General features: G+C 35.4%; 1 protein-coding gene across 1 annotated transcript in view; it reads left to right on the top strand.

Moving 5' to 3' along the window:
- The window catches only part of PTPRZ1 (protein tyrosine phosphatase receptor type Z1), a 214,488-nt gene that overhangs the window by 120,406 nt on the left and 75,933 nt on the right, over positions 1-18,149 (top strand). The window contains 3 exon segments of the mRNA XM_017856932.1: positions 4,730-4,887; positions 5,032-5,182; positions 16,907-17,091. Coding sequence (XP_017712421.1) covers positions 4,730-4,887; positions 5,032-5,182; positions 16,907-17,091 — 494 coding nt within the window.

Here is an 18,149-nt window from a genome sequence, read left to right as displayed (position 1 = left end):
CACCTTTTTAACCATTATTCAGCTTATAAGATCTATCTTCTTATGCTGTGGGCTGGTTGCTCATTTCCTGTTTCCTCTCTAAAGGACAAAGCCCATTTTTCATTCCTCCCCTCAACCCCTCTTTCTTTCTTTCCTTCCCATCCACCATACCTACTCTAGGTTAGGCATTATTCTATCCATGGAGTGGAGAGAGAGCATGAGGTTGCAGCAATACTGAGATAATGAATTAATATTTTCCAAGCAGAGCCACAAAAGACGTTAGTTGCAATCTTTCGAGTTACAGGGAAGAGACACATCCCAGGTAACATCATCAGTGATTATCTGATGGGAAGTCTCATCAGAATGATTTATAGTGCTTTCTTAATCACAAATTCAGCCCAGACATTTCTATACTGAAAAGTTCTCATAGGCGTTGGTGTGGCCCCATGCTAAATATCACTGTCCTAAGTAATAGGAGTTGGTTTTATGTAGTTACCAGCCTTTCTCTAGTGCTTGGCCCCATTGTGGTTTCTTCATCTTTGTTCCTCCCCATCTTTTTTTCTTCCATTGTTGGCCTTCTCATGGAAGATCTGATTAGTTGGTTGGCTTGATCATCATTGTATGTTCAAGCAAATAATGATTGCATAAATGAATGACTGACCCCAAATAGAGCAGCATTGGCTCTGTTGGGCTTCTCTCTTGTGTTAACAATAGTGAGGTTACTTGAATGAAGCAGGTGTTTTTTTCTCAAACCAGCAAAACAAAATGAAAACCACAAACACAAACAAAGGAAACACACTGTATGAAATTTCGTTAGAAGAAAATGTAATGGAAAAGCACTCTGTAATTTAAGAATCTTGTGATATCTAGTTACCATGTCTGTAAGACAGACTAGGTGACTGCTATTGAGGTTCAGAGGCAGCAAGAATGGAGTCCTCATTGGGGATAGGGAGAGGAAAATTTTAAAAAACTTATTCTGATTCTTTTGCTTCTTTTTAACTTTTTTCCCCTTTGATTTCTTTCCCAATAATAGGAAAATTCTGTATCTCATTCTCCTTACTTAGGTCTCACCTCTGCTTTCCCTTCCTGGCCCCTGGCTCTCCTGTAGTCAATTTATTTCCACCTAATTTAGCCATGAGTCAATGTCTGGCTCCTTACCTAATTACTATTCTCAACACACACATTTTTCATGAAATATTTGTAAGATAAATTTAGTCTTCAGTGGGAAAAGGAACAATTACAGTCCACTTGTCGGTTAAGGAGGTAATTTAACTACAACAATTTTCTATTATTGAAAACATAAATCTAAAAAACATTCACATGTTAAAAATAAATATTCTTCTCAGTTCCTGAGAACTTGAATCTAATCTGAATTCTGATCATGTTATGTTGACATTGGAGAAGAGGAGAACGTACTTTTAGAAGTTACTAATGAATCCATTAAATCAAACAAAACTTGAACTTTCTAATGGATTAAAACTACATGTAGGCCATATTGACATGACTATCAATTCAGTTAAGAAAAGGTTTTTGGCCTGGCACAGTGGCTCGCGCCTGTAATCCCAGCACTTTGGGAGGCCAAAGCTGGGGGACCACGAGATCAGGAGATCGAGATCATCCAGGCTAATACGGTGAAACCCCGTCTCTACTAAAAATACAAAAATTAGCCGGGCATGGTGGTGGGCACCTGTAGTCCCAGCTACTTAGGAGGCTGAAGCGGGAGAATGGCGTGAACCCGGGAGGTGGAGCTTGCAGTGAGCCGAGATCGCGCCACTGCACTCCAGCCTGAGAGACAGCGAGACAACCGTCTCAAAAAAAAAAAAAAGAAAGAAAAGAAAAGGTTTTTGTTTCTAAGATTCAGTTGTTAATTCAGACTGAAGCAGTTGTCTCTAACTTTAGTTAGTAACAGTACTCCCTTTTCCTTCAGAATTTTCTGCGTTACAGAAAAGTTAACATTTACTAATTTAACTTTTAAATAACTTTTTTTCTTTGAGGCTTTCTGAATATGTTCAGTCTTCATAGAGTTTAGAGCTGGAATAGACTTTTAAGATCAGATAGTCTAGTCATTTCATGTTCTAATATGGAAAGAGTGGTTAAGAAAGACTAAAATCTTCAAAAGGCTTCACTTTACTTGGGATTTTCTACAGTAGTATGCATGTTTGCATCACCTTGGGATGCTTTATAAAATCTAGATGCCCAGGCCTGACCACTAGAGATCTTAATTCAAATGGTCTAGAGTGGGGTCTGAGGCATTGGTATTTTTCTAAAACTCCATGGATTATACACATAAGGATTAACACCACTGCTCTACATTCTGCCACCTCACTTAGACTACACTGACTGGCTTCAGGGACTGTTTCTTAATGGCCTCAATCTTGTAGAGAGGGCAGAGGACTTGCACTGGGCTGGGTAGTTCAGGAGATAGGAAAGCAAATTAGACACAGATCTCACTGGTAAATAGATTGCTGCCTGCAGGAGTGAGGGCTGGTTCACAAATAGCTAAATGACCAAGGTATTGCTATTGATTAGTGCTATTGGAGAGATACAAATGAGACTATTCAAGGAGACACACATATTTGGATTGTTTCAGGGTTTGAAGGCCAGATGGCCCACTTAGGAAAACTCTACCAGTTTTTGGATAGAAATTCTATAATCCGTATACAAGTTTATATATAAGAATAAATCAATATTTATTAGTGTGTCTGTGTACACACACAAACACATATGTGCATATTATATCAAAAATATTTTTTTCCACTCTTTGACTTTCAACTCTCTTAATGATTATTGATGAATAGATCTTGATTGCCATATACTAAACTTTCTCATATTTCTTTTTATGAGTAATATTTTTTGTGTGCCATTTCAGAAACCTCAACCTACCATTAGGTTATGATGATAGTTTTTTTAAATGTTTTCATTTAAAAGAATTATTAATATGTTCATTTAAATCTGCAATCAGTTTAGAAGTGATATGTGCTTATGATGTGAAGTAGTGAATCGAGATTCACTTTTTTCCATGAGGATATTCAATTGATATAGTACTGTTTATTGGAAAGACCATCCATTCCACATTCCATAATGATTTTTCTATCATAGATCAAATGATCATATTTTTCTCTTTTATTTTCTCTTCCATTGTTCTCTTCATCTATCTTTGCACAAATGCATCACTGTCATAATTTCTACAGCATTATATGTAACAGTATGATAGATCTTCCTATCTACTAGTGGAAAGTTCTCCAGCTTTATTGTTTTTCAAGATTGTCTTAACTTTTTCTTGGATTTTTATTGAAATTTTAGAATCAGTATGTCAATTACACACACAACCTTCTGGGATTTTGATTAGGATTTCATTGAATGCATGAATCGATTTGGGGAAAATCAATACCTTCACAATACTGACTCTTCCAACCCATGAACATGGTCTTTCTACCATTTTAATATTTATTTAATTCTCTCAAGAGTGTTTTGTAATTTTCAGTGTAGATGTTCTACACATTATTTGTTAGATTTATTTGTATTTGATAATGTTTTGCTATTTTAAATCATATTACTTTAAATTTTATTTTCTGTTGTTTGATGCTGGTACACAAAAATACAATTGATTTTTGTATATTGGTCTATGTGCAGGGACTTTGCAAATTTCACTTATTATTTCTCATACTTTGTAAAGAAGTATTTCTCTTCCTTCCTTCCTTCCTTCCTTCCTTCCTTCCTTCCTTCCTTCCTTCCCTCCTTCCTTTCTTCCTTTCTTCCTTTCTTTCCTTATTTTTTTATTTTTTGAAATGGAGTCTCACTTTGTCACCCAGGCTGGAGTGCAGTGGCGCGATCTTGGCTCACTGCAACCTCCGCCTCCTGGTTCAAGCGATTCTCTTGCGTCAGCCTCCTGAGTAGCTGGAACTACAGGCGTGTGCCAACATGTCCAGCTAATTTTTTTTTTTATTATACTTTAAGTTCTAGGGTACATGTGCATAACATGCAGGTTTGTTACATATGTATACTTGTGCCATGTTGGTGTGCTGCAAATTTTTTGTATTTTTAGTAGAGATGGGGTTTCACCGTATTAGCCAGGATGGTCTCGAACTCCTGACCTTGTGATCCACCCACCTTGGCCTTTTTGCAGGCGTGAGCCACCATGCCCGGCCTGTAAATAATTTTCAATGTTTTAAATGCACAATCATGTTATTTGTACATTGTGATGGTATTATTTTTTCCTATACAATCTTAAGATTTTTGTTTCTTTTTTCTTTATTGCACTGGCTCAATCTTCCAGTTCAATGTTAAATAGAAGTGGTAATGGCAGGACATCCTGGCGTCATTCTTGATCTCTAGGGGAAACACTTCCAATAAGTCATTCTTAAATATGATGACTAGTGCAGGCTTTGATGATCATCTTCACCAGAATAAGGTTTTGTTTTTGTTTTCCATGAACTGGCATTGAGTCTTATGAAGTGATGTAACTATCTGTTGAGATGATCATATGATTTCTGAGTATTTTTATATGTAAAATATTCTGTTCCCCATCTTGATAGTGTAAAGATAAGGCATCTAACACTGTATAGTGACATGTGTAATACAATTTGGGGCATGGCAGCTTTATTACCATTTAAAAATATATCTAAAATGTTTCAAAATCTCAGTTTTGATTAAATACATAATAAAGCATGTGTCTCTGCTTCATAGAAGCTTTGAACAGCTAAGTTCCAGTGTTGAGATTCCAGCTGAGATGTGTATTATTCCTTTTTAGGAAAGCAGGCTGCCTTAGATCCATTCATACTGTTGAACCTTCTGCCAAACTCAACTGACAAGTATTACGTTTACAATGGCTCATTGACATCTCCTCCCTGCACAGACACAGTTGATTGGATTGTTTTTAAAGATACAGTTAGCATCTCCGAAAACCAGGTAATCTTAGAAATTCAAACAAATCAAGTAATTCAAAGCCATTTAAAAAACATTATGTTCTAACTTTGCTATAAAATATCTGTTTTAAAGCATTTACCAATGCCTTTGAAGCAGATATGTTAAATTATTTGATCTTTTTTTCAGTTGGCTGTTTTTTGTGAAGTTCTTACAATGCAACAATCTGGTTATGTCATGCTGATGGACTACTTACAAAACAATTTTCGAGAGCAACAGTACAAGTTCTCTAGACAGGTGTTTTCCTCATACACTGGAAAGGAAGAGATTCATGAAGCAGGTATGTATTTAAATATAATCTTCTACAACTGTCATAGATGCAATGTTATAGGAGGTAATTTTGGTAAAATGACAAATATAGAGGGGTTGGAGCTTTAGAAATGTTTTAATTATTAATTTTGTAGCTTTAGGTAAGCTGTCTAATTTTCTGACTATCAGATACCACATCTATAAAATGGCAACTAAAAAATCTATTCTTCCCTTAAGAATGGCCCCATTTTACAGATGGGAAAAATTGAGATTTAATAAGGAAAATATTTTTCAAGAATGCACAGTAATAAGTAGCAAAGCAAAATACACACTTCCAAGTTCACTTTCTGGTATTTGCCTGGTCTAAGAGGTATGAGAAAGGAATGGATAAGAGGCTGAGGTGTTCAGAGCTTGGGAGATCGTTTCTGGTTGGGATGATCAGGAAACCTTCATGGAAGAACCGCATTTGAACTGAGTCTTGACACAGTATTGGGTTTTAAAGTGCTCATCTTTGTGTTGGCACCCCCCAAGAAGGAGCCTAGCACCTAATCGGTACTGAAAATAAATGCACTGAGTTATTAATGAATAAGAAGTGAATCTTCTTCCCAGTTTCTTTCTTTGGAGGAAAAGAAATTTGCTCTTGTGAGGTACAGCCAAGGGAAATGACACCAGAGGGGTGTCTCTGGAGTGCCGTCTGTTTTTTTTTTGAAGCTGACTCAGTAGTTAAAAGCATTTTTAAATGTCCAGAGAACACAATCAGATACATCTGCTGAAATTTTCCTTTCCAGTTTTTACTGAGATTCTCACTTGTTCATTAAAGAAGTCGTTGAAGTGACCTTTGCACTAGGGACTTCTAACCTTTCCAAGTAGATGGACCTCTTTGATATCAGTCCTGCAATGAATTCAATGATTTTTTTTACCATGTATAATATTAGTTTAATAAACATCTGCTTTTGAACATTAAGCATTAAAACAACAAGCTTTTATTGTTTTAATGTGATATTTCCAAGAATCGTTTATCCTTTAACAAAAAAATAGAACTCAAGACAGCAGTGATGAATAGCTATATTTACTGTGACACCAAATTTTAAATTAAAGTGCCCCAAAATGAGGAAATTTAATTATATTACCATCAGTACTAAATATTATAGCATACTGTCCAGTCAAAAATAGACAATTGGTTAGAAAAAAGAAAGTGGATTTAATCATCCCCTCTTCTTAAATATAATAGACCAAATTATAAATTTAAAAAAATGGGCTTTTTTGGTCACATAGTTTTATCAGTTCTATTTTATTAAAACCCTTCATTGGCTCTGCATCACTTTTGGAATAAAATTCAAACTGTTTGTTGTTGCACGATAGGCTCTGTGTAGGTTTACCACTCTTAGTGCTCAAGCCTCCCCAACTAGCATCCTTCCCTTACATTGAGCTACATGAAGTTCCCTGAAGATGAAGACTACATTCTTCCAGGTTGCATTTATACATTTGGCTTCCCCATTGATGGCATGTTCCTCTCCCCTGTCTTCATTTCCCTGCCTCCTCATTCTTCAAGACTCAAGTTGAGCATTGCATCCACTAGGAGGCCATCTCTGACTCTACTTCTGTCCACCTAAGTCTAGCCCTGGCAATGGCCACAGGACTGCACACTCAAGGAAACACCAGACTCATAGATTGTGAATGGTGCTCCTCTGAATGTTGTACGATGTGCTCAGCCTCTCCAGACTTCATAGCAGTTGCCATATTTTGGTAATTGTCTATTTACTTATTTGTCTCTGCCAGCAATCTCTGAACCCCATAATGGAAGTAAATAAGTCTTTTATCTCTTTATCTCCATGGCCAAACTAAAGTAAAGCTCTCATTCACTAAATATTCACTGCATGGCTGAAAGACTCCATTTCCACATAATAAAAATATAGCAAGTTATGCTTGATGGGTGCTTCCTGCACTGTTTAATGTGTAAACCTGTGTATAATTCTGATTTAATGTAGAACATTGTTTTCACAGTTAAGTGTTAAAGGTCCAAAGTAATAATCTATAATAACAAAAACAGTAATAGCTACTGTGTGTTGTGTGACTCTACCAGGCATTGGAACCAGACAATATTTAACTTAGACCTCACATCACTCTTATGAAGTTGGCCTCATTGTCTTCATTTTACAGTTTGGGAAGCTAATATTAAATGGTTTGCCCAAGTTTACACAACTAGAAAGGAATGGAGTCAGTATTTGAACCTAACTCTCCCTGAATCTAAAGCTTTGCAAAGTTCTATCCACTGTACTTTACGTTTATACCGGAACATAATTTCTGCTTACATAAAAAACTGATGACTTTAAAGACACGAAACTTCAAAAAAATAGTAATGGATTTTGAGTGTTTTGTTTATCCTAAGGTCAAACACAGAAACAACACTTTCTAAACTACTTGGTGTTTTGGGTTCTGTAAATATAGAATAGGACCTATAAAGTAAGGAAAGTGATTTTCTTGAACGGAGCTTATGGGAATCGATTTTATTCCTTTAGACTATGTGTGTATATTGTCACAGAATTTTACATCCCTGCTGCAACACTATTATGACTGCCATAGTAATAATAAGTTATTTATCACCTATTTGTCTGTGGTTTGGTTCCAAAATAAATGGCAGAACTAACTAGAAAAACAATAACTCAAAACAGACTCATTTAAATTGAAGGGACTTAAATATGCAATACTTAAGGAAAACTAGAAAGCTTTACAGTAAAATGCACATCTACATGCTGTTTTTGTTGTGTACTTATCCTGTATGTGTGCCTTCCCCAGCTTCCTCAAGAAAATCCAGTCACACCAACTACTTTGTTATGTTTGTATTTTTGACTGAATATTTGTGGCGTGATGGGGAGAGGCTACAAAACTCAGCATTTCATCAAAATATCTGTCTACAGCTTAGACAATATTGCTTAGAAAGTATTATTCCCTTATATTGTATATCCTTAGGATAAATAAAAGTGCTGAAAAGTCGTTCCCAGTTTTTACTGAAGTTTTGTGTCTTTATGGCCATCAGTTTTTATTTTAAAATTATGTTAGCAGAAACACATCTCTTCTGCAGTCTCCCTTGCTGGGCCTTAGAGTCTTTGCCTTCAGATTGTTTGACCCTCTTGTTTTGTCAGTTCCCCTCACAGAGTCTCAGCTGCTACCCTCATCGCACCCAAGTCTTCACGTCTTCCTAAGGCAGGAAAATTAGCTTTGTCCCAGATCCTTCAAACTTGCCTACCCATGCTCATCCTAATGAGCTCAGCCATCAAAAAAGGCCCTTTTTGGTAGAATGATTTATTTTCTTTTGGGTGTATACCCAGTAATGGTGTTGCTGGGTCAAATGGTCAAATGGTAGCTCTGTTTTAAGTTCTTTGAGAAATCTTCAGACTGCTTTCCACAATGGCTGGATTAATTTATATTCCCACCAACAGTGTATAAGCATTCCCTTTTCTCTGCACCCTCACCAGATGCAATGTTTGTTGGCTTTTTAATAGTAGCCATTCTGAATGGTGTGAGATGGTATCTCATTGTGATTTTGATTTGTATTTCTCTGATGATTAGTGATGGTGAGTATTTTTTCATATGTTTCTTAGCACTTGTATGCTTTCTTCTGAGAAGTGACATATGCACTTATATGTTCATTGCTGTGCTAGTCACAATAGCAAGATATGGAATCAACCCGTGTGCTCAGTGGTAGATTAAAGAAAATGTAGTACATATATACCATGGAATACTACACAGTCATAAAAAATGAAATCATATTTTTTTGCAGCAAGATGGATGGAACTAGAGGTCATAATCCTAAGTGAACTAATGCAGGGACAGAAAACCAAATACCTCATGTTCTAACTTATAAGTGGGAGTTAAACATTAATCACACATAGACATAAACATGGGAACAGTAAACACTGTGGTCTGCAAGAGAGTGGAGAGGTGGGTGAGTTAAAAACTCTACCTGGGTGATGGGATTTGTACTCTAAACCTCAGCATCTTTTAGAATTCTCATGTAACAAACCTGCATATGTACCCCTGTATCTAAAATAAAAGTTGAAGTAAAAATAAATAAATAAATAAATATTTTTAGAAAGGGGCCCTTTGTTTGCCAAAACATATCCCCTTCTAGGGGAGATCAGAGATGATAACAGAACTTTTGTTTTCCTAGTTACATAGACTAATATGCACATTTATGGTTTTTAAAGTTTCAATCATTGTCAAAATATATCATTTTGAGATAACAGTGAAATAGAAAAGTCAGGTCATGTTAGTTGGATGAGTTTCATTCACACAGTTACATATTCAGTCAATTCTTTTTTGGCTTTAATACGAACCACTGTCAAATAATTAATATGCCCTTATGCAGCATAGGGACTTCCTGATTACCCAGAACTGAATGTGATTCCTCTTTCTTCTGAACCGTCGTAATCCCTGACCTGCAATTGTGGCACTTTGCCTTTCTTGCCTTGCTTCGGGGTGTTTATGTACATACCTTATTTTCTTGGTAGATCCCTGTCTAATTGATCTCAGTATTACCTGTAACATCTGAAAAAAGTACCTGGCAGGTAATAAGAGCTCTCTGACTCCTTGATGAATGGTGATTAAGTGAATGAATTAAAACATTGGCCAAAGCTTAGTTATGTCTAAGCCTCTGGGGTTAAAAAGAGCATATGTATTATTGGCAACAAACACAAAAGGAATGACTGGCTTTAGATTTCCAGACAAGTTGGAGCCAAGTTCTTCTTGCTGAACATCCTTTAATTAATTAAAAATTTACAAAGCCTTCAGAAGAATACAGTACAGTAGTATTAGCTGTGTGTACAGTTCATGTTCAAAATTAAAGATCATTCCAGGAAAAGAAAGATTCTAATTTTAAAAAGATAGTATCAGTATGATAGAATTGTTAAGAAACAGTTTCCTCTGTGACTGAAAAAAATAGCTAAATAATTTACATTCTTCATTTTGACTCTATTAATCCTCTGTAAAATTATTGTACTTAACAATAATGAACACCTAGCATATCAAGATTTATTAGGTAATAATTTTTATAGATGCCCATTATATAACAGTCTGCATTTACTGAAATCATTATAAAGAAGTGAGCTACTTGATTTTATTTTTGCAGTGAAAAAAGAGGAGACATGAATCTGATTAGACTCTTAGCAATTAGTTGTTTCTTTCTTCACAAACTAGGACTTGCTTTTTTCATCATGAGTCTTTGCACTCAAAGAACATTTATTATCATTTGTCCTGTGCATAGAAATACTGTGTTCTTATGAAAGTTTTTTTCTCAATGGATATACTATCTCCTTTGGAACTGAATTTAAGAATAAGAATTGAGAATTGTACTTATATTCAGTTTTGATCTTTATTAAATTCAATCTGAAAATAAATTTTTACTACATGAACTTATACAGCGTAGAAAATATAGACAAGGACACAGAAAAAAATACAAATACCCTGTAATTACACTACCCCGAGATAACTATTATGAAGATTTTGGTAAAGATCCATCCAAGTCTTTCTCTGAAAATTTTTTAAAATGTTATTATATTTCACAAAAAGTGAGACTATACCACATGTCTGTTGACTGATTTTTTTTACTTCATATTATACCTTTAATATATCATTCTTAATTTTTATGTTGTATTCCATCATATAGTTATAACTATATATTAAACCTTAATCAGTTCCTCAATTTTGTACATTCAGTTCACATATTTTTTGTCATTATAAATATCTAATATCTTCATTTTGACCAGGAGGAGAAGTAAAAGCTAGCATAAAAATTGTCAAAATCTTGCTCTCAATAAATGCATTGTAGGAAAATGTGTTTTAGAAATACATTATAAATAATTGCAAAACCATGTGAGATTTATATATTCATATAAACTCTGTAAGGTTAAGGACCAGGCCCTACTCATTTTTTGCATTCACAGCAGGCGCTGAATAGATTATTTGTGAATTAATGAATATTTTATCAGAACTTCAAACCTCTGTATTTCCATTTGTATGAAGAGCTGCCATTTATTAGGGAGGCATTTCTTTTTGGCATCATGGAATGGACACTGGCTCTTCTAAGGATCACAGAATTTAATAGAACCATCTGGTCTTGAAAGAGTTAGTGAAAACTGTTTTTTTTTTTTTTTTTTTTTTTTGACAGAGTCTCTCTTTGTCACCCAGGCTTGAGCACAGTGGCTCTATCTCTGCTTACTGAAGCCTCTACCTCCTGGGTTCGAGCGATTCTCCTGCCTTAGCCTCCCTAGTAGCTGGGACTACAGGCGTGTGCTACCACACCTGACTAATTTTTGTATTTCTAGCAGAGACAGAGTTTTACCATGTTGGCCAGACTGGTCTTGAACTCCTGACCTCAGGTGATCCGCCTGCCTCCACCTCCCGAAGTGTTGAGATTACAGGCGTGAGCCATCGTGCTCGGCCAATAAAAAATAATGAGTACTATGTGTGAATAACAGTCCAAACATAGCAAAAATATGAAGTAGATTAAGTTCAACTGTATCCATGCCTTCCAGGCATCAGATGCTTTCATGTTGCCTTCTTATCACCTCACAAGGTTTTTCTGCTAAGAAGCAGGGACCTGCTAAAGCACAGGGGTGAAAACAGACTTTAAAGTTCAGTAGACTTGATTTTAAATTCCAGCATCAATACTTACTAGTCGTATAAAAATTGTCAACCTACCTAACCTCCCCAAGTCTGTTTCTTCACCTGTAGAATGGAAAAGTTAAAAATGATCACCTTACAGGGTTGTGGTGAGGTTTCAATGACCTAAAATTTGCAAAGCAGTACAGTCCCTTGAATGTAATGTGCTACTGACTCATAACTAGTGTCATTGTCATGTGTATGTATGGACAAAAAGCCAAGATATCACAATGAATATGGCATACTATTCAAGTTTTTCCTGTTTAAGGTGTTTTTAAATAATTGTTGAATAGAATTATGGATGCACTTCAAATCTCACTTGCTAGCACTGTAATATATTTAATGCAAACTTAAAAAAAAAACCAAAACAATGAAAGATAAAATAGTTGTCAAGTCAGAGTAGCATAAAGGGAGTGTCTTTGTAGCATAACATTTTGACCTATGAGAAATTTTCTACAATTTCCTGAAAACATCATGATGAATTATACACTAGTAGACTTACCTTCTTGAAGGTCAGTGGGTTGTTAATAGCATTTGTTAAGGTTACATGTATGTAAACACTGTACAGCGACTGTATTTTAAAAAGTGAAATGAATGTTATTTACTTCTTAGAAGATTTTGTATTACAAATTGAACTGTTGATGAAGTCACTCTGTCCCTAAAGACTGAGTGAAAGAGGTAGAAGTCAAAAGACTTGTTTTGGCTATTAATCTAAAGTGAATATGTAATCATTCAGAAGTACAAAACAGGGATAGCTGTTTTCCAATTACATTCAACATTTGTGTAAATGTTTACATCAGTTGTATTAGGATCTGCTACTGCCCGAGGAGAAGTCACAACCTCGTTGGTTACCTTCTGGGTCTGTAAGCCATTCAGCTTTTCTCCCAGTAGTCATTGTCTTACTACTTTTAAAAATGAAGGTCATAAACTTCAAGTAAGGAAGTGGAGTACTTATTAGCATGTATTTATGAAACACTTTTGTCATGAGCTGTGTTATACTGTACAGAACTTCAAATTAGTGGGAAATAACTGAGTGAGACCTAGTGTAGTCTCGGGTAATTATGACATTTTCTCTGCCACTCCCTAAGAATCACCTCCCTGCCATTTCGTATCAATCCACATTTTACTCGTAATACCTGAAGCTAAGACTGCGCCTTCTCCCTCAGGGCAGACTGTGCTTCTTCCAAGGCAGGCTAGAGAGCAACAGAAGTGGAAGGAATCTCCTATCTCCCCTTGGTCATCTGCATCAACTTTCTTGATTAACAAAGATTTGTCACAGCCAAGGATTTGTATTTATATTTCTCTGTCTCTGTTTTTTTCTTTTTTTCTTCATTTTTCCCTCATGTCACTCAGTGCTTTGCTTATTAATATTTTGGCACTGGTTCCACAGATCATGTCCATTCCTACGTAGTAGGTGTTCACTCTTCATTTAAGTAATGAGAGGATGAATGATAAAGCACAGGACTTTGTGTCAGCTAAAAGCTTAAGAAGCTTATACCATTTTTAGTAGGAAATGTGTATAAATTTGAAAAGAATTTCCTAATGTGGCCTAAATGGCAGAATTTTTTGTAAGTTTTTTATACATTCCTCTATCAGCGGAGTGCAGAATTTAGAATCTAAAACCACTCGTTACATCTGAGAGCTTACTAAATCTAAGTGTTTGAAAGCTATCACAGGAATGGACATCCTAAAGGCTGAGACACTACCTTCTTCTTCTGTATGTCTAGAGTGCCTAGAACCAAGCAGATGAGAGTGGAATGCTAAAAATAAGTTTTTAAAGCAAGAACACGTATAGCTCCCTGATAAAGGAGACTGCATTCTCATTCTTTATAGTGAGGATTCTTTGCTCACTGTTCATGTATAGTACAGTACCATTTACTTGTACTCTGTATGACTTGACATGGGTCCCAGACTCACAGCCAGAAGCCTGCACAATAACCAGCAATTAGGTTCTTCTTCTCAGCCAGTGTCTCCTGAAGAATCAGTAACTATGACCCAGATCACATGTAGATGTGGAAAAGAATCAGTATGTGAGATGTAGTCCTGAGGGAGGGAATGAAGCTTCGACGGTTTTGAACTTCTCATGATCAGGAAAATTATATTTTTGTTACTATTTTACTCTATAGCAGCTTGTATTTGATGTCTGAGTACATATTCATCTGGAAAAACATTACTGATTTTCAATCCAGGAAACGTACTTTACAGAGTACATATGCTTCTAATAAGATAATTGGGCTGGCCCAGTGCAGTGTCTCAGGCCTGTAATCCCAGCACTTTGGGAGGCCGAGGTGGGAGGATCATGAGTTCAGGAGATTGAGACCATCCTGGCTAATATGGTGAAACCCCGTCTCTACTAAAAATACAAAAAAATTTAGCTGGATGTGGTGGCGGACTCCTGTAATCCCAGCTACTCGGGGGGGCTGAGGCAGGAGAATGGCATGAACCCGGGAGGAGGAGCTTGCAGTGAGCCAAGATTGTGCCACTGCACTCCAACCTGGAAGACAGAGCACGACTCTGTCTAAAATAATAATAATAATAATAATAATAATAATAATAATAATAATAATAAAATTGAAAAAAGATAATTGAGCTGATTTCAATAGGAAATATATGCAAAACCTGGAAAATTTAGTGTCTATTAATCTCTTCTTCTGTGGTCATTCCATGGTTTGAACACCAAATAGTGTATATGGAATTAACTAAATTGTTATTTGAAAGATTCAGTTCTATCTTATAGAAAGGAAACCCTTTGGCAAGATTATAAACTACATATAGAAATATAGGCTTTTCTGTTAATAACATTCTAAAGTATGTATGTCTTTTTCACCATAAGATCCTGTGACTCCACATCTAAAAGAAAAGATTTACCTAAAGCTTGATAGCGTGCAACTGTATTGTTGATTATCAATAAACACAAGTATTTAAAAAATACATTTCTAATTAAAATATGAACTCAAACTATTAAACAAATAACTAACAAACTCTTACAAGAAGTGAAAACCCATGGGCAAGAAAATATAACTTTCTTTTTGGAGCTCTACTTTATATTAATGTTGATTCATAAATTTTGACACATCTACTGATTGTTACTATTAAGGCGAGACAAACATAGACATCCAACCAAAGTAGTTTCTGCTATTTAGGCAGAAATATCCTTTGGATATTTTGCAATGAATCCTTTTATTTTTTTCTCAAGAGATTGTTGTGCTTTGTGTATATGCATAAAATTAATGCATTTCAAAACAGTTTCATCTTGAAGAGTATAGTTCACTTTAAATAATTCCCATTCTGTAAAAAAGTGGGATCGCTTTTTCGAGGACGAAATCTACAAATGATATTGTCCAGAGTAACTGCCAACTTCTCTGAAAGTGAACTTGGGATTCATTAGAAGCAAGAAGGAGGTTGTTGCTCCAATGATATAAACGTAAATAGCTCACTTGAGACAATTTGAAGGTCTTCTGCCATCTGCTGGACATCGGTAGAAGTCTCACTCGGTAGAGTAACATGTAGTATAGACCTAAATTAAAATACATTCTCTCATTCTGAATTCGTGTTTTTTGATAATGAAATAATTTTTCTTTTATTTCTAAAGGAACACCCCAACCTAAGCCCTCCCTAAACAAAAAATAACATCAAAGGTTTGAAGTGAAAAATAATTTCTAACTGATATAAAGCTATACACGTATTTAAAAGGTATATACATATTCATATTTTTAAAATCATTTCTGTACCACTGCTAGCACACTGTACATATGGTACATATGCTATACCACTGCTAGCATATTGTGCATATGCTAAAATTGTGACTACTAAATATATGTAAAATTTGTTTCCATTTATAAGACCAATTGTTAGTTGTGGGTGCCCTCCTGTGTTCAGGAGGTGAACTGCAAACTAGCAGAGACAAGGCATTTTGGTCACAATCGGCGGCAGTTGTTAACATATTTTTGAGTCCTTGCAGTTTTTGTATCAGTGATGACTGATTTACCTAAGTCTACCGCATGCTCTCATCGAGTGGCTTTGTAACTTCAGGTATCACCTGAAAACAAAGGCCAGATTCTGTATGTATATTAATTAATATTCAGCCTGAGAGATCTTTCTCTCCCTCTACTTTGCAAATCTGTCTGGCTTGTGAAGAGATATCTATTACTCTGCTTCATTAGTAAAATACCATAAAATGTTATAGTTTTTCTCCTCCAAATTAGTCCAAACTATCACATTAGAAATGCATTTTGGAAAGTACCAGGGCACTCTCTGATGAGACTAAATTTGGGGCATGATTCCCAGCATGGGAATTCATTTAAAAAAGTCTCTGAATGATTTTTCATAATACTGTTTTTTCAGATGAGACAAACAAGTCTTTTAATTCCCTAAAATTATTTTCTTAATTTACTTATGGTAACAAAATGGGATTTTGCCAGCACATCTGAAAATACTGAAATGGCAATTTTAGGTTTTCTTTGGTTGGGAATTTTAATTAGTTCAAGGATTCTTTAAGAACAAAATGTTCCAGTAATAGTATGTCTTTCATAACTGAAATTATCCACATCCTGAACTGAACAGATTTTCAGGTACCAAACAAGAGAAATTAAGTCACCATGAACTTGCAGATATTCTTTGTTCATTTATTTCTAAAAATGAATCTCTGTGCCAAATATATTCAAAACAATTTTCTAGGCAATATAGAACTACAGAGCTATAGTTCTTATGTTTATAATCCACTAGAGGAGTCAAGATTCATTCAGGAAAAAATAATATGAAAGTATGCAAATGATGCAGTAATGATGATAAAATAGATGATTGACAGTGACAGAGATCACTTCAGTAGAGATTAGTGTGTGTAATGAAGGAGGTAGCATTTGACCAAGACCTTTCCAGAATGGAAAGCTGGGATTTGAACAGATAGAGTTAAGAGGGGAGGAAAGAGTGTTTTAGATATAGGAAATGGAATAAGCAAAATCTCCACAGTGGGAAAGTGTAACTTTTTACTTTATATTGAAATAAAACACAATAAAATTTTTATAGAATATGTATTATTTATTCAAGTCCTCAAGGCTAAGTTCTATCAACAGCTGTACTTTTTTTCTCTCTGAAGTTTGTAGTTCAGAACCAGAAAATGTTCAGGCTGACCCAGAGAATTATACCAGCCTTCTTGTTACATGGGAAAGGCCTCGAGTAGTTTATGATACCATGATTGAGAAGTTTGCAGTTTTGTACCAGCAGTTGGACGGAGAGGACCAAACCAAGCATGAATTTTTGACAGATGGCTATCAAGACTTGGTAACTATATGATCAGTTATTTTACTGATATAATGGTAACATTATAATTTAATTTTCAAGGTAAGAACTTACAAATGGTTGTATGTTATTTTCTTCCATTACTTTTAGACTTTATGTGAAGACGGGGTGGGCTGAATATTTTTAAATTAAAAAAAATTTTTAAATTAGAAGCTATACTAAATTATGTCAAAAGTTACATTTAATTAAATGGATAACATAACTTTACCAACAATAACATTATAGAGTAGATACATATGACTTATGAACTGGAGATCATTTAGTGTGGCCTTTCTTAAGATTGCAGTTGTAGAATAGGGCCAGAATCTCAGTGCCCTGATACATTTTATATTGTGTCTTCCATTATGCTATATCAGCACAGGGAAAGTAGAGTAGGGGACATACAAGTCCTCTTTGTTGTACCAAAAAATTTTCAGATAACAGCTGGGAAGTCATGATTGGGTCAGAACTTTGGGGATGTAAGACAAAATTTCTTACAGAAAGATCCACCCCTGCCTCCCTCCACCAGCGCGTGCGAATAAGTACAGATTCTTTTTGTGGCCTGAGCGTGTCAGTATTAAACTTTGCTCTGGTAGGGAAGTGTTGGCCATAGATTAGGGTGTAGTCGAAAAACCTTCATCTGGATGTCGGTCCAGAAAGTCCCTACTGCAGGTTCAAGGACACTGGACTCTGCCTCAGGCACCTAGAGTCCTGCAAGTCCTGGGAACCTGCATTTAAATAAAAACTCATTGTTAATTATGTTTCATATCATGTGGACAAAATGGATAAAATTTTAGTAACCTTTTAATTCAGTTGCCTAGAATATGGAGACACAATGATCTGTGAAATAAATGATAATAAATATGTTTATTTCATAATTATGTGAAGAAGATAATTATATTACTGTTCTTGCATATATATTGTCAAGAAAAAGAGATAAGTTAGTTGTTCACTTCTTCACTTTGCTCCTTATTTGCACATGCTCCCCATTTATTTGTCTAAAATATTAATTTTTAGTTTGTGGTACTCATTTATGAATTTGATGAGTTCTGGCTAAAAAT

Source organism: Rhinopithecus bieti, unplaced genomic scaffold (assembly GCF_001698545.2).
Source record: "Rhinopithecus bieti isolate Rb0 unplaced genomic scaffold, ASM169854v2 scaffold_42380, whole genome shotgun sequence".
NCBI lineage: Eukaryota > Metazoa > Chordata > Mammalia > Primates > Cercopithecidae > Rhinopithecus > Rhinopithecus bieti.
This window is presented reverse-complemented; position numbering and strand designations above follow the sequence as displayed.